Source organism: Trichechus manatus, unplaced genomic scaffold (genome assembly GCF_000243295.1).
Source record: "Trichechus manatus latirostris isolate Lorelei unplaced genomic scaffold, TriManLat1.0 scaffold00033, whole genome shotgun sequence".
Taxonomy (NCBI): domain Eukaryota; kingdom Metazoa; phylum Chordata; class Mammalia; order Sirenia; family Trichechidae; genus Trichechus; species Trichechus manatus.
The window spans coordinates 5,502,393-5,525,263 of NW_004443969.1; the positions used below are offsets into that span (position 1 = coordinate 5,502,393).

Here is a 22,871-nt window from a genome sequence, read left to right on the forward strand (position 1 = left end):
TGTCATAAAACAACATGTGTACTACTGTTTCATGAGAAACTATTTGTTCTGTAAGCCTTCACCTGAAGTACAATAAAATATAAAAAAAAGAACATCATACATGAAGAAAGCAAGAGATCATTAAAAAGACAGGAAAGAAAGAAAAGACTAAAATGGATGTCAGAAGAGACTCTGAAACTTGCTCTTGAACGTCAAGTAGCTAAAGCAAAAGGAAGAAATTATGAAGTAAAAGAGCTGAACAGAAAATTTCAAAGGGCAGCTCGAGAAGACAAAATAAAGTATTATAATGACATATACAAAGACCTGGAGTTAGAAAACCAAAAGGGAAGAACACGCTCTGCGTTTCTCAAGCTGAAAGAACTGAAGAAAAAAGTCAAGTCTCGAGTTGCAATATTGAAGGGATTCTATGGGAAAAATATTAAACGACCCAGGAAGCAACAAAAGAAGATGGAAGGAATACACAGAGTCATACTAAATAAAAGTACGCGATGTTCAACCATTTCAGGAGGTGGCATATGATCAGGAACCGATGGTACCGAAGGAATTGGGGAAAAGCAAGGCTCAAGGAATTGACGGAATACCAGATGAGATGTTTCAACAAACAGATGCAGTGCTGGAAGTGCTCATTCATCAATGTCAAGAAATTTGGAAGACAGTCACTTGGCCAACTGACTGTAAGAGATCCATATTTATGCTAATTCCAAAGAAAGGTGATCCAACCGAATGCAGAAATAATCGAATAATATCATTAATATCACACGGAAGTAAAACTTTGCTGAAGATAATTCAAAAGCGGCTGCAGCAGTATACAGACAGGGAACTGCCAGAAATTCAAGCCGGATTCAGAAGAGGACGTGGAATGAGGGATATCACTGCTGATGTCAGATGGATCCTAGCTGAAAGCAGAGAATACCAGAAAGATGTTTACCTGTGTTTTACCAATTATACAAATGCATTCGACTATGTGGATCATAACAAATTACAAAGAATGGGAATTCCAGAACACTTAATTGTGTTCATGAGGAACCTGTACACAGATCAAGAGGCAGTCGTTTGAACAGAACAATGAGATACTGAGTAGTTTAAAATCAGGAAAGGTGTGCATCAGGGTTGTATCCTTTCACCATACTTATTATTTAATCTGTATGCTGAGCAAATAATCTGAGAAGGTGGACTATATGAAGAATGGGGCACCAGGATTGGAGGAAGGCTCAATGACAACCTACAAAGTGCAGGTGTTGGCGAAGAATACTGAATATACCACAGACTGCCGGACGAACAAACAAATCTGTCTTGGAAGAAATACAGCCAGAATGCTCCTTAGAAGTAAGGATGGAGAGACTACATCTCACATACTTTGGACATGTTATCAGGAGGGATTAGTCCCTGGAGAAGGACATCATGCTTGGTAGAGCAACAGCAAAAAAGAGGAAAACCTTAACCGAGATGGACTGGCACACTGGCTGCAACAATGGGCTCCAGCATAACAATTGTGAGGATGCTGCAGGACCGGGTAGTGTTTTGTTCTGTTGTACACAGGGTCACTATGAGTCAGAACCAACTCGATGGCACCTAACAACAACAACGTCATGGTAGTAACTGCCTCTAGGGAGGAGGAAAGCGGATATGGGGATCGTCACTGATAATGCTTTCTCGACCTTAAAAAATATACTACTCAGCCAGTAGATGAAATGAAGTTTTGATACATGCTACAATACGGAAGGCGCTGGAAGACATTATGCTGAGTGAAGTAAGTCAATCACAAAAGGACAACTATTGTATGACGCCACTTATATAAAAACACAAGAACAGGCAAATGCATAGAGAACAAAGTTTGTCAGTAGTTACCAGGGGCAGGAGGGAGGGGGAAAAGGGGACTTATTGCTTATGGAGTACTGAGTTCCGCTGTATGATGATGGAAAAATCACACTGATTAAGGGTACCGTTGCATAGCCAATTAGTGTTAAGTACTATCAATAAGTCGTATGCCTGTTTAAAAAAAAAAAAAAACTGGCAAAAGTTGTGTGATAAACATATTTACAATGAAAAAAAAAAGAGTAGCTGCTGAGGCTGCTTATGTATAACCAAACACATCATGGGATTTGGTTCCTTGCTCTGGAGGTTTACGGTCATGGTTTCACGGGACATGCCAGTTAACTGGCTTCTGTTCTACCGCTAGTTGTGTAGTTTCTGGGGTCTTAAAAGCAGCCATCCAAAGCATAACAATTGGTCTCTACTTGCCTGGAGCAACAGAGGAAGAAGGAGAGTTAGAAACAGGATGAAGAAATGGAATGTGTGGCTAACTGCCTCTATGAACAACTGCCTCCTTTGCCGTGAGACCAGAAGAAATGGATGGTATCTGGCTACCATTACTGAATATGGGGACAATGCAGAGCAGAATTTCAAATTCTCAGGGAATCCAGAATTTCTGGATCTATGGAGGCTAGATGAACACCTGAAATTACTGCCCTGAGATAATCTTTAAACCTCAAACCAAAAATACCCCCGAAGTCTTCTTAAAACCAAACAAAAATTCAGATTCACTAGTAAAGATAACATCTGCCTTGAGCATTGTGCTCTTTAAGATCTGTCTATATGGGATCAAACTGACAACAGCAACTAGAAAGATTAGCCAGGAGCATTAAGGGGCAGTGAGTTTATGTCAGTGGGGGAGGAACAACTCAGAAAAGGAAGGTGAGAATGGCTGCACAACTTGAAGAATGTAATCAATGTCACTGAATTGTAGAAACTGTGGAAATGATGTTTTGCTGTGTATATGCATATGTGTGGGCATGTATGTATTTATATAGGCATACATATGTATATGTATGTATGTATGTATATATACACAGGTGTATACATATGTATATGCATCTATGTGACTGCCTGTATATATATTCATATACATAATAACGCACATGGGGGCACCGTTATGGATTCTTCTTAAACATAACCAAACACCTCGTGGGACTGGTTTTCAGGGTTTGAAGGATTAAGACCACAGACTTCTGGAGCATTTCAGTCAACTGGCATAGTATAGTTCATAAATTTATGTTCTACGTCCTAGTTTGGTGGGTAGTGTCTGGGGTCTTAAAAGTTTGCAAGTAGCCATGTAAGATATAACTACCGGTCTCTACTCATCCAGAGCAAAAGAAAAAGAAGGAAACCAAAGACTCAAAGAAGAAGTAGTCTACAGGACAAACAGTCTACACGTACCATGGCACCATCTACCCTGAGGCCAGAAGAAGTAGATGGTGCCTGGCTACTACTACTGATGATTCTAATCAAGGCCACAATAGATGGACCCTGATGGAATGGGAGAAAAATGTGGACTAGAACCTCAAATTCTAAAAATAAAAATAATAAAAACAGATCTACTGGACTGGCTGAGACTGGAGGACTTCCCCAAGACTACTGTCCTAATATATTCTTCCAACTTTGAACCAAAGCTAACCTCTGAAGTCACCTTGTAGCTAAATAACAAATTGGCTCACAAAATAACGACTCTCACCTCTAAGTACTGTGCTCCTTTAAAAAAACCACCTACATGAGACCAAGGGAGCCCTGGTGGCACAGTGGTTAAACAGCTCGGTTGTTAACCAAAAGGTCAGCAGTTCAAACCCACCAGTTGTTCCACAGCAGAAAGATGTGGCAGTCTGCCTCTGCAAAGATTTACAGCCTTGGAAACCATATGGGGCAGTTCTACTCTGTCCTACAGGATCATCATGAGTCAGAATTGATTCGACGGCAGTGGGACATGAGACCAAATGGTCAATAACTACTTAAAACCAAATGAGAATGTAAGGAGGCGGGGAAACTAGATTAATGGAAATGGAACACCAGAACAGAAATAATGAGAATGCCCACATTGTGAAGAATGTAATCATTGTCGCTAAACAACCTGTGTAGAAATTATTGAACAGGAACCTAAACTGCTGTGTAAACTTTCACCAAAAACACAATAAAATACTATTTAAAAAAAAAAAAAAAAAAAACACACAGTACATCCTTTTCTCCCCGTATTAAGCGTTGTTGTGGTTGCGTGCCTTCGAGTCAATTCCGAATCATGACTATCTTCACGGGAACAGATTGCCCCATCTTTCTCCGCAGGGCCGCTGGGCGAGTTCAAACAACCAAGCTTTCAGTTAGCAGCCAAGTGCTTAACTGTTGCACCACCAAGGCTCCTTATGATAAGCATATAATTATTAAATTTTAAATGAAAATGGAGGGCTACACATGAATCCCAATGCCTACTTCCATAATATCTCATTTTCAGCTTAGTCACAGTTTTCTGCATACTTAACCAAAGCTGTTAGGAACTTTTAGAACAAAAATGTAATAGCTAATTGAAAGAGAAATTTGACAAGGAGAACAAGACAATATTAGCTATAAAAACAAATAGCAATTGTTTAAAAAGCTTTTCCAATTCCTTCACAACATCTCCCCAATCCTTTTAGGCCTAAAACTTAAGAAAATCTAACTCCTTTTCACTAGCAGGGAAAAAAGAACATTGACGTTAAAATCAAAATGACATGAGTGAAATGCTTGTTCCACCATTTACTATCCTGTGATTACAGACTTTATTTCTAAAACATAAGAAATAAAATTGAATTCGCAAGATTTTGTCATGAGGATTAAATGAGGTAACAGCGGATGACACAATTCCTTACCCAGACCATTTTCCTTTATCCAGAGCTTCCTTTTATCCCTCTATCCATTCCTATAATTAAAGACTTTGTCATGTTTTCTCAACCCCTTTGCTACTCCACCAGTCCAAACTATCACCACTAAAGACACAGATAACAGCAATCAATACTTGCCCTGTGAAAGAAGCCAGTCACAAAAGGCCACATACTATAACATTCCATTCATATGAAATAGCCAGAACAGACAAATCCAGAGACAGAAAGTAGATTAGTAGTTTCCAAGGGTTGGAGGCAGGAGAGAACGACTGCTAATGGATAGTTTCTTTTTTGAGGGTGATAAAAAAATTGATTGTGATAATAGCTGTACAATCTTGTGAATATACTAAAAACCATTCAATTGCACACTTTAAGAAGGTGAATTCTGCAACTTGAAAGATTAAATAGCAAACTTAGGGGACACTGAGTTTAAGTTAATGGGGAAGGAACAACTCAGAAAAGGAAGGTAAAAACGGTTGCACAACTCAAAGAATGTAATCAATGTCACTGAATTGTACATGTAGAAATTGCTGAATATGTTTATGTTCTGCTGTGTATATTCTCAACAAATATAAAATAAATTATATTAAAATGGTCAATTTTACAGTATGCAAATTATTTCTCAATAAAGTTGTTATAAAATACTAGACCCAGACTAATCCTCTATAAATCTATTATCACTCTTCTACTTAATGATCTATACAACCCACTGCCCATCAAATCAATTTCAAAATGTTCTGCTACATTTAAAATCCTTTTGAATAAAGACAGGATTAAACAAATAAACTACTTCCTGCCCCACATCTGCGAACAGGAATATCCCAATTCCAGGTGGGGCAATCTCCTAATTGACACCTCCCCCAATTCCTTTCTGACTTCCCAGAAACCATCCTTCATCAATCAAATATTTACTGAGCATTATTAAATACGTGCACTAGGCTAGAGGCATCTCGGAAGACAGGCCTGCCAATCTCTTCCGAAAGGTCACAACCTTGAACACTCTGGAGCAGTTCTACTCTGCACACATGGGGTCACCATGAGTTGGAACTGACTCAACAGCAACAACAAAGCTAGAGAGTGAACAAAAAGACACAATTCCTGCCATCATGGAGCTTTCAATTTCCTACACTGTTCTCTCACCTGGTACACCAGTCTTATTCCCACCTGTCTTAGTTATCTTGTGCTGCTATAACAGAAACATCACAAGTGGATGGCTTTAACAAAGAGAAATGTATTCTCTCACAGCCTAGTAGGCTACAAGTCCAAACTCAGGGCATCAGCTCCAGGGGAAGGTTTTCTCTCTTGTCAGCTTTGGAGGAAGGTCCTGGCCATCAATCTTCCCCAGAATAGGAGCTTCTCAGCTCAGCGACTCCAGGTCCAAAGGACGCACTACTCTCCTGGCATTACCTTCTTGGTGGTATGAGATTCCCACGTCTCTCTGCTCACTTCTCTCTTTTGTATCTCCAAAGAGATTGGTTTAAGACACAACCTAATATTGTAGATTGAGTCTTGCCTCATTAACACAACTGCTGCTAATCCCACCTCATTAGTATCAACAAGGTAGGATTTACAACACCCAAGAAAATCACATCAGATGACAAAATGAGGGACGATAACACAATACTGGGTATCGTGGCCTAGCCAAGTTTACACACATTTTGGGAGGACACAACTCAATCCATAACACCACCTTACCAATACTTTAGGAGCCCTGGTGGTACAGTGGTTAAAGCACTCGGATGCTAACCAGAAGGCTGGCGGTTCAAACCCACCAGCCACTCCGCTGGAGAAAGATGTGGCAGTCTGCTTCCATAAAGATTTACAGCCTTGGAAACCCTATGGAGCAGTTCTACTCTGTCCTATACAGTAGCTATGAGTTGGAATCGACTCGATGGCAGTGGGTTTGGGGTTTTTGGTTATCAATACTTTAGTCATCCTTAAAGGCCTACTTTGGTTATTATCTTTACCATGAAGCCTTTTTACACATCTTACACTGACAGAGCCTTCCCTCTCTTCCATCTATCATATCCTATTTGTATTTTTCTAAGGATATGATCAAGTTCAGATCCTTCATAAACTACCGTAGCTACCATTAGTTGTCTGTTATGTTTCAATTAGGAGCCCTGGTGATGCAGTGGTTAAGTACTTGGCTGCTAACCAAAAGGTTGGAGGTTCGAACCCACCAGCCAGAAAGATATGGCAGTCCGCTTCTGTAAAGATTATAGCCTTGGAAACCCTATGGTGCAGTTCTACTCTGTCCTTCAGGATCACTGAGTCGGAATCAACTTCACAGCAACAGGTTTTTTTGGATTTAGTGGCACAACAGTTAAGCGCTCAGCTGTTAACCAAAAGGTTGGTGGTTCGAACCCATGCAGCAGCTCTGTGAAGACAGACCTGGCAATCTGCTCCAGTAAAGTTTAAACTAAAAAAAAAAAAAAGAAAAAATCCATTGCCATCAAATCAATTCCAACTCAAAGCAACCCTACAGGACAGAGTAGAAACACCCCATAAGGTTTTCAAGGCTGTTATCTTTACAAAAGCAGGCTGTCACATCTTTCTCACAAGGAGCAGCTGGTGGGTTCAAACCAGCGACCTTTCAGTTAGCAGCCAAGCACTTAACCACTGTGCCACCAGGACTTCTCCCTGTAATGATTACAGCCTAGAAAACACTATAGGGCTGTTCTACTCTGTCAAAAATTGACCCAACAGCACCTAACAACAACAATCTACATCATAATCCTGCAAAATGGATGTTCTATCTCTGTTTACATGTTGGGAAACGGGCTCAAAGAAGTAACCTCTTCGAAGAAATAGTGAAACTAGATTTGAACTCAGGTATCTATCAGTATCAAAGTCTATCTCTTTTCATTGTACCAACTGCCTCCCTTAGGCATAAGTGATTACATTCAAAATAAAATCAGAGAAAGAACTGACAGTATAGCTTTATCATGCCAGCTGTATGATCTTTGGCAAGTAACTTATGCTCTCTGTGCCAGTTTCCTCATCTGTAAAATGGGGATAATACTAAGTACCTCATAGAGTTAGGTATTGAATGAGTCAATAATATACGTAAATAGTGTCTAGCATACAGTATGCACGACATAAGTGTTGCCTATTATTTTTAACATCATAAATCACTATGATGAATTTATCAAATATACTTCCCATTCTCATAAACTTAATTTACAACAGATTGTTGTTTCATATTGCCTACTACATAAATATCAAAATTTATATAGAATTCAAGGACCTCTGGACTGCCATGATTTAGCTCTAACGTATCTTTTTAATTTAATTCAACTTCGGAAGCACTTACTGAGCATATACTATATATCTTCCCATATAAAACATTCCAGCCACGGAATCACCTAACATCCAAATTCAACCTTCATTTTTCCCACCTCACTTTATTTCCTCCCACTGTTCTCTCATCTGGCACACTAGTCTTATACCCACCTATCAACACGTTAGTCATCCTTAAAGGCCTATTTTGGTTATTCTTTTCACCATGAAGCCTTTTTTCATCTTCCCCAGAAAATGTAAATTTTCCTTCAACTATGATTCCAGAAAGTTTCATTTATACCTGCCAGAGCATTTACCATATTGTCTTATAATTATTTGTGTACATGTGAGCCTCCTAAAGGCAGGCACCATTTCCTGTTCATCTTTATATTCCCCACAGCAACTAAAAGTACCTATCTGCATAGATGATGCTTACTAGATATTTTTGAGGACCAATTTCTCCCACTATAAACAAACTGGATGTATAAGCTATTTATTCCCTTTCTAATTTTATTTACATATATCCTCAGAAATAAAATATTACTGCAGCTCAAATTCTTTAAATTGCAACTCTGGCTTACTTTAAAAAAAAAAAAAGTCCCATATTATTCCTACTATCGTCAATTATTCTTTTTAAAAAAACTGATCTTTCAGATGTTTGGATTTAACACTGTGAAAGTCACAGAAGTTTTTGCACTTTTGGAAAATAATGTTAATTTAATCTGCTAGTCAGTAATGGATCAAGCAGTTATCAAGCTAAAATAAGGAATTTTTGGCAATATAAAGAAAAATGGGTAAGATACTTCCCCATTCCCATCTTTTCTCTTGAGTAGACACTGTCAAATTTTTTTCTGCCAGAATCCAATCTCCATTCCTATTCTGAGGGACCCACCTCTGATTAAGTATTGTTAGGAGGCAAAAACCCACATTCTATTACAGAAGGAAGAAGTGATATTTACTCAATCCACTCCTGTCAGCTAGTATACAACACATGAGCTGTGCCCAACCAATTTGAGCTTAGGTCAGAACTTTGACTCTTGGCTGAGTAACTACAAGATAAAGACACAGTTTAGAATTCCTATTACTAGTGTCTAGTTGCAGCATCTTAGCCAGACTTTCTGTAGCATAACTTTGGTGCTCCTTTTCTGAGTCTGGTTCTACAGTCCTGTCAATTCTGTGATCTACATCATATCCTTCCAAAAATTCCTTTTTTGCTTATGTTAACCAAAGTTGTAGAAGTCCCTGGGTGGTGCAAACAGTTAAGCACTCGGCTGGTAAATGAAAGGTTGGCAGTTCCAATCCATCCAGAAGCACCCAGAAGAAAGGCCTGGCAGTCTACTCCCAAAAAAATCAGCCATTGCAAACTCTACTAAGCGCAGTTCTACTGTGAAGAACTGGGTCACCATGAGTTGGAACCCACTAGAGGGCTACTAGGTAACCAAAGTTAGTTTGTTGTTATTTGCATTCAAGATTTCTCACTCATATAGCCACAAGTTACATTTTTCTCATTTCTGCTTCTCACATAGTCTTCCTATCAAGTAATTTTAAACCCTATTTCACTTTTTAAATAATCGTTTTGTTTCACTTTATTTTGTTTTTAAAAACTTTCCTGACAGCAAAGCAACTTGAATCAAGCAAGGCTGGTCATTCACACATATAGACAATGGCAATCTGGGAATGCTTTTACCAAAAAAAAAAAAAAATCCAAACCCATTGCCCTTCGGTCAATTCCAACTCACAGCGACCCAACAGCACAGAGAACTGCTCCACAGGGTTTCCAAGTCTGTAATCTTTACAGAAGTAGACTGTCACATCTTTCTCCCATGGAGAGGCTGGCGGGTTCGAACTACCAACTTTTCGCTTTGCAGCCGAGCACTTAACCACTGTACCCCCAGGGCTCCTTGGGAATGCCTTTACCTAGTTATAACACAGTAAAAGTTAGGAATATAATTCATTCTTAAAAAGACTAACTTCCAAAATCTATAAATCAGCTTATGCCCCTTTTGAAAGGCATTCTGGAAAGCAATCAAATTCTCAGCTAGCCTTTTATATAAATAATAAATAACCAAGAAAAGGCTCGGGGGGGAAGTCCCCCCAAAAGTTTCTTTCCTTTGCTCTATGACCTCTACTTTTTGATTATTATGATTATGAAGCAAAATTTTAAAATATTTTCAAATACAAAATATACAAGCTTCTACTAAAAATCTGTGTGCTTTTTAAATAAAATGCATCTAAACTTATCATATACTCCAGAGATAGCAATCTCTTTAATTCTATTTTAGAATGCTACTTTCTGGTACACCATATGTTTCCCTTAAAACTACATATTCATTATTCTCAGAGCCAAATATCAAATATTAAATCCTCTGACTCAAATTTAAAAAAAAAAAAAAAAAAACTTTCCTTTTTCAGAGGAATCTACTTTTGTAGTCCTGTATTTTTAAATTCTATTTTTTGACTGCTTCATTTCTGTGTTTTGTGTGGTCATTAATGAGACAGGAATGACTTTGATAACACATGTGCAGAGGCACTCTATTATTACAGTAAAACCTGTGATAGTCGGAGCCTGTGTAAGGCAGAAACCCGTCAGAGAAAGAAAATTCAAATGTTTTCCACTAAAACGAGTAATAGAAAAGTGGCAAGACTGCATCCTGTCAAAGGCAGAAAACTTGCAAGACCCGGAAAAACAAGGTGGTCCTGCGTCAAGCTCCGGCTCTCATGGGGTTCACTGTATTTATTTTCAGGAATACATATGCTTTCATTTTGAAGTTATATAAAATTAAATATTATTTCCTTAACTGAGCTGTCCTGAATTAAACAACAATTTCTCAGTTTTACTGGAAGTTAGGTACTATGTAGATTTGACAATAGTCAGCCAACAAGAAAATTCTATGCCACTTAACTTGCAAGTGCTCCAGATTAATCAAATCGATACACTGGTCACAAAGACCTCATTTCATATTTCATATTTGTACGAAAATCAGTAGTTCTAAAGATACTCATTTTTTTAAACATGTATTTTTAAGATGAACACCTTCATAAGCTGGGTTAACAATTTAACACCCCTTCCCAAGCAGGGAGTAGTAAAGGAGCCCTGGTGGCACGCTGGTTAAGCACTAGGCTGCTAACCAAAAGGTTGGCAGTTGGAACCCACCAGCCTCTCAGCAGGAGAAAGATGTGGCAGTCTGCTTCTGTGAAGATTACAGCCTTGGAAACCCTATGGGGCAGTTCTACCCTGTCCTACAGGGTTGCTATGAGTCAGAACCGACTCAATGGCAACAAGTTTGGAGGGGGCAGTACAGCAGTGGGCTCTGGCATCAGATGCCTCAGGGTTCAAATTCTATATTCACTACTTACGTATATCCACTATTTACTGAGAAAGTTACTTATACTTTCTATACTTCAGTTTCCTCATCTTTAAAATGGGGATTATGTAATAGTATCCACTTCAGAGTTTCTGAGAAGGTTACAAATAATTATCTCAAAAACAAAAACTCTTAAAAGACCTTGAAATGACCAATTTGTACAAACTGTATTTACAGTGAAACCTGGGAGAGCGGGGAACTCAGTGAGACTGCCTTGTTTTTCCAGGTCTCACAAATTTTCTGCCTTTGACACGGTGCAGTCTTATCACTTTTCTATCACTTATTTTCATAGAAAACATTTGAGTGGTCCTTCTCTGACAGATTTCCACCTTACACAGGTTCCAGCTTTTGCAGGTTTTACTGTAATAAGCCTTTAAATAAATGAATTCCAAAAAACACTAAAAGGAATATGCCTAAGACTTAAATCCCTGAAACAATTTTTTACAAAAAGCATTCATCTTATGAAAGTAATTTTTCCTGGCATCTACCAAGTGCTACTTTTTTTTTTCTTAAATCAAGTTGTTTAAAATGTTGTCAGGGGAACATTTACATTAGTTTTTCATTTGTGTCCCACAGTATGTCTCTGTATTATAATATTAACACTAAAGAATTTATACATGTGTTGCACCAAGACTAACTATAGATAACATACATTACCTAAGAAGAAATTACCAACTCCTGTAAGCGCCCTGGTGACGCAGTGGTTAAGAGCTCAGCTGCTAACCAAAAGGTCAGCAGTTCAAATCCTCCAGCTGCTGCCTGGAAACCCTATGGGGCAGTTCTACCCTGTCCTATAGAGTCACTGTAAGTTGGAACTGACTCAAGAGCAACAGGTTTTTTTTTTTGTTGTTGTTGTTGTTTTAATAAGAGCCCTGGTGGTGCGGTGGTTAAATGTTCAGCTGCTAACCGAGAGGCCAGTAGTTTGAAGTCACAAGCCGCTCCACAGGAGAAAGACGTGGCAGTCTGCTTCTGTAAAGACTACAGCCTTGGAAATCCTATGGGACAGTTCTACCCTGTCCTATAGGGTCGCTATGAGTCCAACTCTATGACAACAGATTTTTTATAACTCATAAATGTGAACACATAAGAAAGCTTAAGAGAATTCAACAATGCTATCAATTAATAACTAGGAACATTCCTGAAAGATATCTCTCCACTGTGGACCTCAGCTTCATTTGAAATGAAGAGTGGATTAAATTATCTTCAAAGTCTTTTTTCAGCTCTACAATTCCATGTGAGTCATTAAGCACTTCCCTTAATTCACTAAAGCAAGTTTCACAAATCTATTATTTGTTATTTTTGTAACCTCAAAGTAACTGAATTTTAAAAATGCGGGTAGCAAAACAAAAGAACACTGTACTTAGGTAATAAACTCTAAAGTTTAAGTAAGCAAACATTTATGTTCTAGCATGGACCAGTACTAAAAATACAGCTTATATGTTTACACAGTTTCAAAACCAACCCTAAGCTGTGAAATTTTTTGCACTCTAATTCTCCTTTTAGTACTTTTATCTTCCTTGCAGCAACCCCTCATTCACACTAAATACTGTAACTGAAAAAGGCTTTAAAGATACCCTTCTCAAAGAGTACTGTATTTTCACAAAAGGCAAGAAGCCCTAAGCCAAGGAGAGAATGTTTAAACACAGAATGTTCAGTGTCTCAGGACAGATGAAGAAAATATTATTTTGAGGTGGGTATCGGGTGAGGTGGAGTGGAGAGGGAGAAGGGAAAAGGAATACTTCTGACTCTACACAAATTCAAGGCTGTCCCTTTTTTTCACTGCAATGAGTATGTAAGGATGACCAGTTTAAATCAACAGTTTGGAAGAGATTTTGAAAACAATTTTGAAACAAACTTACGAAAATTCCACAAAGTAGCCTTTTGGAAAAATTAGGATATTATTTGTCTTTCTGTTTTGGTCTATTAGTCTATTATGTAGATATCTTTTATATGTTTCATAATATAAAAGCCTACATAAAGGTATAAAACCAGCACACAAAGTAATAATCACTACCCTGTTTTGAAGAACCAAATTTAAAACATTTATTCAATAACATCACCTTGCCTCGAATTGTTATTTAATAATTCATGAATGTTTTAAGCACTTGGTAAGCTATAAAGCACATTAATATAGTGTTACTATTAACTTAACTGCTTTGCTCTTGCCTCTTTACACCAATGGCTATTACAGATACGGAATGTCATAAAGGACGCTACAAGTTCCAATACAATTACAGGTAAGCATTCAAATACTTTTAGTATAGTGGAATTTTGTTATAGGAAACATACTGCTTGAGGCTACATTTTAACCCTAGTCCAAGAATTTAGCTGTTTCCACATGTTAGTGGGGAGAGAGAATATGGAACAATCAGGAGCATGGTGGAAGGAAAGTCAGCCCTACCTTGAACTAAATTCTCCTCCAGACTAAGGATTTTGCGTCTTAGAAAGTGGGATGAGATAGATCAGCTGTCAGCACAGATGACCACTTACCACTCACAAATGTTCACAGGTGCTCACACATTCTTCTCACTGTGATGCTCAAGAAGCCAGGTCATATATCCCCAATTTTTTAAAGAAAGAACATTAATATTCCATCTTCTTCCTCTTTTCTGTTTTAATTCTCGTTTTATTTAGCTTCAGCTTATAAATTTTAATGATAATTCCCAATATCCACCTCCATTCTTGAAGTTCCAGTATTTTTAACTTCCCCTAGGACATTTCTAATTATAAATTATCATTCTAATTCAACAACAAATTCTAATTTATTCGGTTTCTCGAAACAAACTTTACTGTCCCAATGACCCAATCTTGAAATTTTCATTGATGCCTACTTACCATCCACTAGAATCAACTGCTAAGTCCTTGCTATACCTCTTACATTACCTTTCACAATCTCTCAAATCAGCAAAAACATTTTGACTGTGCAAATCACTATGGTAGGGCAGGCCCTGCAGGAGATAGGAATATAAGCATAAGACACTGTGTTACTACCCTTAAGAACTTCAATCCAATAAAAGGAGCTCACCGATAACTGTAATTACAAAGTATTGCACTCTTTACTATGTGCCCAGCACTGTGCTTAACCCTTTTTGTGCATTATCTCAAAACAAATCCATAAGGTAGATACTATTATCTCCAAATTAAAAACGGGAAAAATCAGACCTGCAGTGTTTGAAGTATACAAGGTCATACAGCTAGTAAATGGTAGAGCTTGAACTCCAAAGCAGATCTGACTATAAAGCCTTTGCTAACCATAAACAAACACAAAACAACATAATTGCCAGAAGGTACAAACAAAACAAAAGCAATCTTTCTCTAATTTTTCTCTTCTGCTCCATTCCCACTGCCAATACCCTATTTCAGAATTTTCTGCAAAGCTGGAGCTGAGTGGGACGCTTAACAGTCATCTAGGAAAACTATTTAAATAAACATTCCTAGGCCCAACCCTAGAGATTCTGAGTCACTGGGTATGGTGTATTTCTGATGCATAGTAAACCATACTCCTATTTGTTCATTTATTCATTCATTCAACAGAGTTAATGAGTTTCTACTATGCTCGAAATACCTTTTCTACATCTGATCCTACTGCATTCCACTGTGCAAATATTCTAAAAGCTCTATTTTCAACATTTCACTCCTCTACTGGAGAGTTTTTACTCCCTATCAAATGTCTTTGAAATCAAAACCTTGTTGACAATATAATGCATACCTGGTACATAGCAGGTGATCAATAATTGTTAATTCCTTGTCGTTGTTGTTAGTTGCCATTTAGTAGGCCTCTGACTCATGAAGACCCCAGGCACAACAGAATGAACCGCTGCCTAATCCTACACCATGCCATTCCCATGATCAGTTGCAGGGTGGACCCCTGTGATCCACAGGGTTTTCACTGGCTAATTTTCAGAAGCAGATCACCAGGCCTTTCTTCCTAGTCCATCTTAATCTGGAAGCTCCACTAAAACCTGTTCAGCATCATAGCAACATGCAAGCCACCAATGACAGGTGGGTGGTGGCTGCACAAGAAGTGCATCGGATTAGTTCCCTTACACATTACATAATCTGGATCCACACTGTATTACACAGGCCTCAAATCATAAGGAAGTAGAGCAATACAGCGTATTATGCTAGAAGGACTAAACACAAGCAGCAGCTACTCTTCCTTTTACTGTGTATGCTTTTCCTTTTCCTGCATAAAATGCTCTCCTGTACATCCATCCAAATACAGGTATGCACTGCTTAACATCCACAACAAGTTCTGTGAAACAGGACGTTATGTGAACACCGCTTCTGGGCACACAGGCCAGGTCTGTGGTGTGGGGGCAGGACACTGCCTGTTAGCTACTGCTGCAGATGCCTCAGGTTAGAGCTCGGTCCCACCCAGTGTGCCCCCGCAGCCCCATGAAGGGGAGGTACTGGGTGCAGGCCTAGGCAGCAGGGGAGCAGTCTCAACAACACAGTGCCCCCGCCCAGCACCCACTCCCCATGATGCCTGCCGACCCTGGGCACTCAGGAGCAGGATTGGGCACCCACTCCTCCCAGAGGCAGGGGTGCCTGTTCCCTCAGGTAGGGGGCTGCAGGGCAGGCTCGCTGCTGAGTCAGGCTGTGGGCATCCCCAAGAAAAGAAGGGAGACTTTTGTTTTGTCTGAGGAGGGGAGGTCAGTTATTTATGGTGGGGAAGGAGTCAGGGAAATAGCTCCTTTTATAAAAGGAAACTGAAGGCTGCACCTGGAGCCCGGTGGGAGCCCCACAGCAGTCTCTTGCGCCACAGCTCTCTTAGGCGGCCACGCCCGGCCCTGCATACAGCCCCAGGAAGCCCCTCTGGGCTCCAGCTTGGCCTGGGCTCCACAGGACCTGCCCTTGGGCTTTGGAGGCCTCCGGTCACTGCCTAGGTCTGGCCTCTGACCCTTTACCTACTGCTTCTTGCTTCTTGCGTGGAGGCCTGGCAGGCTGTCTCCGCTTGGTCAGCCCGGGGAACATGCCCTCGTCAGGCCCTTGCCCACCACCTGGCAGAAATACTCAGCTTCATACTCCTCCTCCTCCTCCTCACGTCAGCCGGCCCCCTTGGCATCACTGTCCCCATGGGCCTCTGCTTCTGCCCACTTCATGCCCACCAGGCTCTTCTTCTTGTGGTTCTACTCCCACTTTTGCTGCATGTTGTGGGCCTGCTGGTCCTGGCTCCAGGCCTTTAGCCACAGCCTCTCCTCCTTGGCCACCAGGATGGCCTGCAGCTCCTCCTCCATCTTGTACACAAAACTGTGGAATACCACGTTCCCCTTTCTGACACATTCCTGGATCTTGATGAGCTACAGCATCATCTGAGGACCCATCTCAGTGAGCAGCACAGCACTCTACTGGGCCCCATGTTGCTGTGCCTGTGGTGGCCTGGGGCAGCTCCATTATGTGCTCACTCGATGGGCTCAGCCTCGCTCTCTGATAACCAGCCCCACGCCTGTCCGTGGTCAGCAGCTCACTAACGTCCTGCAGACGGCTCATGTTGGGGAACTTCTCCTGGGGAAGCTTCTTCATCCCCCAACTTGCGCCCACAGGAACGCTCTGATGTTATAATGGAGGAAATCCTGTTCCTGGGAGTTGGGGTTGTAGTTGTAGAGGAGGCAGCGCTTGATGGTGTTCAGGTCTACCTTGTGCATGCTGATGAAGGGGAACAGGTTCTGGAACCTACTGGCCATGAGCTTCACGTGCATGCCCTGGGGGCCGAAGCTGCTGAGCACCTGGAGGGATGCGTGGGCATGCCCCCTGAGGGCATGTGCTGGTCCACAGACACAGCCACTGCCCTAAGGGAAGTTATGTGGCGCATAACTGTCCTTAATAGCTCAAATTCTACCTTCACTAAGCTCGCCTGATTCTACCTGACCACAGTCCCTTTCCTTATAATCTACAGAACAGCTACTAATGTCTGGAAAGTATATATTCTAACATTTGATTAAATATAATCTTCTACCTCCCTCCAATTTTTTTAAATGGTCTTAGCTCTTGTTTCATTAAGATTCTTGAGAGTAGACTGTATTATACATTTTCATTATAATTACAAGAGTGGCTGGGCAGCTGCTTAAATATACAGTAAGTCTTAATTTGACAATATCACTTTCTCTACTTGTGCAAGTCAACTTTAAATTACACTGTTTTCTGTCTTTAAAACAACGTGAGTAAATTTCCTCAAGAATATCTAAATGATTCAAAATTGTCAATGGTACATCTCTATATAGGAAGATTATATAGTTTACTGGCTCTTCCACAATTATTCGCTATGATACTTTGGGCAAGCAGCTTAACGTCTCAAAACCTAAATTTTCCTATCTACAAAACAAAGACAATACTTCTCAGGTTGATATGAAAAGTAAATGAGGTAATAAAAAAAATTTAGCACAAAGCCTGACACAATAATCCTTGATAAATGCCAAATATTATTATTTATTGATAAACAAAATCTAGAGAGTAATTTTTTTCTAGAGATTACATTTAAGCAACCTGACAAGGAAACAGTCTAGGAATTCACATATATCTAGAAAAAAAACCTAAACCAAGTCAGAAAGATTCACAAAGAAAGGATTTCCTAATGAATTAAATCATTATAAGTCTAGGATTATTTTTAAAAAGATTAAACAGGAATAGGACGAGTAAACTTTACTATAATAAAAATAAAGCAATGTGCATAGTTCTGAAAAAGGCTAGGGAGGCCCCATGCTGTAAAAGAAAGAACAGAGAGCTGAACTACAGAAAAACAAGTCCAAATAGCAACTCACACCACCACATGCTAACTACATGACATTATAAAAGTAATTTAAATTTTCTAATCCTGTTTTCTCACTTGTAAATGAAGTTGTAATAGCTGCCACAAGATGAAATAAGGTAAATAAAAAGCCTAGCCAGCAGGTCCTCTCCACTAGTGGATCGTTCCCTTTTGTGCTTAAAACTAAAGAGTCCGAACTGTGTTTTACAATTAAGCTGAAAAGTGCATTAGATACAATATATACACGATCCAAAGTCAATATTTCAATAAAAATTGGCAGGCAGGAAAGCAACAGAAAGAGATTTTAGGTAAGTCTAAGTAAGAATCTGACGTTCGTTATACTTACTTCAAACAGCACACAAACATAACCCAACAAGGAATAAAAATTTTAGTGAATGCTTTTTTTGTAACAAGATACTGTGAATGTTTCTGCCCTTTGAGATGCCTAGAGAAATAGCACTACTATTAAACACTAGAGATAGAATACATACAAGAAACATCACATGCTTTCCTCCACCCACCCAGTCCTTGGACCAAGATCATCCTATCCTTAACAGCCGGAATGGGGCCACAGGATGAATAAAGTAAGCTGACTCACTGATTCCAATAAGACATTTATGGATACCGTTTAATGACTGCTAAGAAGTTTAAGTCAATTAGGGAAATCCTTAATTCATTCTAAATCTGCATATATCCAAGAGTTCTGTACGGTTGTATTAACCTCTGATATCATAATCAATGGAAATAATTTACTAACACAGTACTTATCAGGGGCAAAAAAAGACATAAAAGGGAAAAGGAGATTTTACAATGCAAAGCTCTATAACCAGGCCACAACATAATAAAAGTACTAAACACGTTTCCTCATTTGATTTGAATGTTGGACAAATTTGAGTAAAAACGCGCAAAAAACAATTTAGGACAATCTTACAAGTGTTACAATGTTTTAAAAATCGTATACTTTCCTCATAAATGGTAGCAGGTTTCAGTTCCATAATTTAGTTTTTAAGCAATCAGATCTATCAACGGGAATCTTTGTGCCCAAACTTTATTCTACATTTCTTTTACAAAAAAGTGTGAAAATAGGGTATCAACATGAAAGAAGTATTTCTTTCTGAATGCTTTTCAAATATTTTCTTTTATGACCTCAGCCTAGGTGATTCTTTTTCTTATTCTGAGTTTTGTTGGAGGATCCCTAATTGAGTTTGGGAATTAAGCTTCATGTTTCCTACATCTTACAGATTTTCTTACCTAATACCACTAAGTTTCAAAGATAACCAATTTTTTCAACCACCTTTTATCTAACTTATGGAGTGAGCAACCTGATTCAGGTTGTAATTTTTCACTTATATTAAGTGGGTAATTGTAATTAGAGACCTAAGACATGAATGTATTCTCTAAAGCACAAAGGAACACACAAATTACTAGGTGTACAATTTGTATTTGGGGACCACAGTATTTTGGAACATAAAACTACCTGTTACACAGCCTTAGAGATGCCTACCACTGACCCAACCTCAACTGGCTGACCTCTACGTGTTAATAAAACTGAAGGTGTAACTTTACAAGAGTTACATTTAATATGCAACTGAAAAGACCAAAAAGCCTTTTGAGGCCCAAAAGAAATAAATCTCTAAAGGTGGAATTTCAGATTGTAACGTATGACACAGTGAAGGGGCAAAAGTACTCCTAATCAGTTCCATTCAAATCACAGAGTCCAGTTAACAATTATCTCCTTGTTGGATAAGACCAACAGCAGTAACAACAAATATTAAATATCCTACGTATAGATTAAATCCCTTCCTCCACTCCTCCTGGTCATTCAGCATGTTTTATATTCAAGATTGCCCCTTCAGAAATGAGGTCATTTAAGGACAATTAACTTCAATGAGATAACTAGTATACTAATTCAAAAATTAGCAAAACTGTATTTCCAAAAGGGAAAACTGGAGAAAATAACACACTACTAAGATATTAGCATGTTACTTATTAATGGACAATTACGTGTACTATTTTTATTGATAACCCAGTAATTTCTCAAGCATTAAATATTAATTATGTATCAGTATTTTTCACGTTAACAAAGCACACTGGAAAAGGCACCTACTCAACTCAAATCTAATTTTAAAACTGACCCTAAACATAAAACTACTCACCAATTACAGTAAGAGGGAAGGGAAAAAAAAACACTGATTCAGAGAAATGAGACTGGATTAAGAAGGAACTAACTTTAATAAACTGTCCATTAAAAATACATAGAAGTTCTGAGGCTAAACTAGGCTGCTGTTTTCCAAGAGAATATATGAAGAAGTCAGTTGTTTCCTTATGCCCTCCTGGGATTTTAGAAACTGCCACACTAGTATAAAGTTATGACCATGAAGAAAAAATTTACATTAAGCAAATAAAGTGAGGGGCATACTAATCCTTTTAAGTAATAATAATATGCTGAATAATAAAAGGAAAGGCTGGCAATCCTCCCCTCACCACAACTCCCCCTCAAAGAAAAAACACTGGAGTGTTTTCAGGATGAAAGAGATGTAATATTTATCAGCACAGTCCAAGGATAAAAGAAGACACTTCCAGTATTTCTACATAAAATAGTCATTCTACATTAAAATAGTCTTTTCTCTAGGTAAATATACAGAATGTGCTGTAACTATCCAAAATGTCTACTAATACAAACAGAACATCGACTTTAATACCATTTTATATTTTCGTAAAACTACACTATAAATCTATCATAATCAAGTCCTTGCGAATTAAGCACATCCTTTTAATACCTCCCACTCTTCCTTCTTGCTTCAAGGTACCTCGTCAGAATGAATGTATACAACTTAAATTTTTTTTTCTGGGTACTCTCCTTTCTCTCTCCCCACGGCACACAAAAACATTTTTTTAACTTTACATAAATTGTTACTTAGCACCGGTAATTCGGTCTATTTAAAATCTGCTTAATTTTGAAAGTTCTAATAAGATGTGCTCAGGTTGGAAACGAAAAACTACCTTATAAGGGTATAAAAGACTGAAGGCAGGAAGAGGCTTTGACAAAACTAAGGAAGTTGCAGCGCGCTTGCTCACTGGGGGACTTTTTTGAGGCAAGAGAAGTAACACATGACATTTTTCTCTCAAATTAAAATGTGACTTGGTTCACCGGTAAAAACGCAGTGGGAGATGGAAACGACCGGGAGTCGAAGAGGCAGAGAAGGTGAATGGTCAAATGAAAGCCCCTTCTGGGTCCCCATTTTAAGAGTCCGATTCTTCCCTTTTCCTACCGACACCCTGGGCAGAGTGTTGTCACAGCAATCTTGCAAAACCCACAAGGAGTGCTTCTCTTTTCTCCCTCCTCTGCCAAGACGGTCCCCTCTGTCCCCACGCCGAGGAGCAGGAAGGGGTGCAGAGGGAAAGGAAAGCTGGGTGGGCCGGGCTCGGAGTCCACCCCCACCGCGGCAGCAGCCCCCGAGGAAGCGACCGTCCCCCACATCTTGGTCGGCGCTGCCCACCGCGGTGGGGAAGGGCCTGGAGGGGGTCTCGCGGAGGAAGCGGTTCACAGGGTCTTTCTCCGCCCCACACCACCGCCTCAGTCCTAGGAGGGGGAAGCAACGGGGCGAGGGAGGCCCCCGGCTCCACGCCCCACCCCTCGCAACCCGGTGAGGCAGGGACTGACACAGCCGGCGACGGCACCTCGCCGCACCATTCATCTACAGGCCGCCTCCCACCCCACCATTTTCCTCCTCCGCCTCAGTTTCCCCACCCCCGCTCGTGAAGCCCATCCGTTCCGTTCGCGGTCAGACCCCTTACCCCGTGCCACAGTCCACCACACAGGCCGGCAGCCGTCCCGCCATCTTCCTCCACGCCTGCTGGTGCAGCTGCCGCCGTCTGCTCCGTGCTGGTTGGGGCCGGGGATTGGCGGCGGGAGATGAGGGCTATCTGACCATCCACAGCCGGGCCGCCCTCTCCGTCTAAGGGGGAGCCGGGAAGCCGAAGCAGTAGCGAGAAAGCAGCAGGCTTGGTCAACGGCTACCACTTCCGCAACCCAGGCAGGCAGTCCCCGCCCTGCCCCGCCGCGGCCTCCTCCCTGTCTCTCTCCCCTCCTCCTCACTCTGCCCCCACCCTACAACTTCTTCCCCTCACGCTGCTTTCCCCGGGAAGCCAAGATGGCCGCCGGTGCCGACGCCCCGGCCTGACCAGGCCCAGGCCGCGAGCTCTCCCCGTTCCTGCTCAGAGCGGGCGGGGCGAAGGAGCATGCGCAATGAGGCGGCGGCCGCCGACCGCGGCTCCCGTCCAGACGTTAATGAAATGCACTTCGGGTTTTCCAAGGAGGTAGAAGCACAGAAGTCAGCCCGAGCCTCCAGTTCTCCTTCTGAAGCTGCAAGGGGCTTTCCGGTCCATCACTTAGAATTTAGTTTCAGTTACTTTATCCTAGGTTGAGAAGAAATAGAAGTGCATCCGGCAACCGTGAATATCTTCTCCAGTGGCCGGGGGAAAACGGCCTAATCGAAAGCGTTGTCAGCGGCACGCAGCTATTCTTATAAGTTGAGAAGCTTGTTTTCTGGGTGGAAAAAAGCGTTTCGGAGGGTGAGCAATTGGGGAACGGGTGAACAAAGGCTTGCACCGACACTCATGTCTTTGTTCAAAGGTTTTATTCAGTTACGCTTGAGCATTGTTCCAGGACTTTAGATTGCAGGCCCCCCGCCCAGAGGGCAGGCCTGTGCCACACCTCAAGGAGGCAAACCTCCCAGGAACATATTCTATGTAATATACACAAATAAGCTTTTATTAAAAAGCTTTTGGACA

The 22,871-nt window shown here is 40.5% G+C and overlaps 1 protein-coding gene across 1 annotated transcript in view; it reads right to left on the reverse strand.

Moving 5' to 3' along the window:
- The window catches only part of ACTR3 (actin related protein 3), a 92,864-nt gene extending 70,611 nt beyond the window's left edge, over window positions 1-22,253 (reverse strand). The window contains exon 1 of the mRNA XM_004375075.3: window positions 21,876-22,253. Within this exon, the coding sequence (XP_004375132.1) occupies window positions 21,876-21,919 (44 nt within the window). The 5' untranslated portion in view covers window positions 21,920-22,253. The remainder of the gene's footprint in view (window positions 1-21,875) is intronic.
- Between the last annotated feature and the right edge of the window lie 618 nt (window positions 22,254-22,871).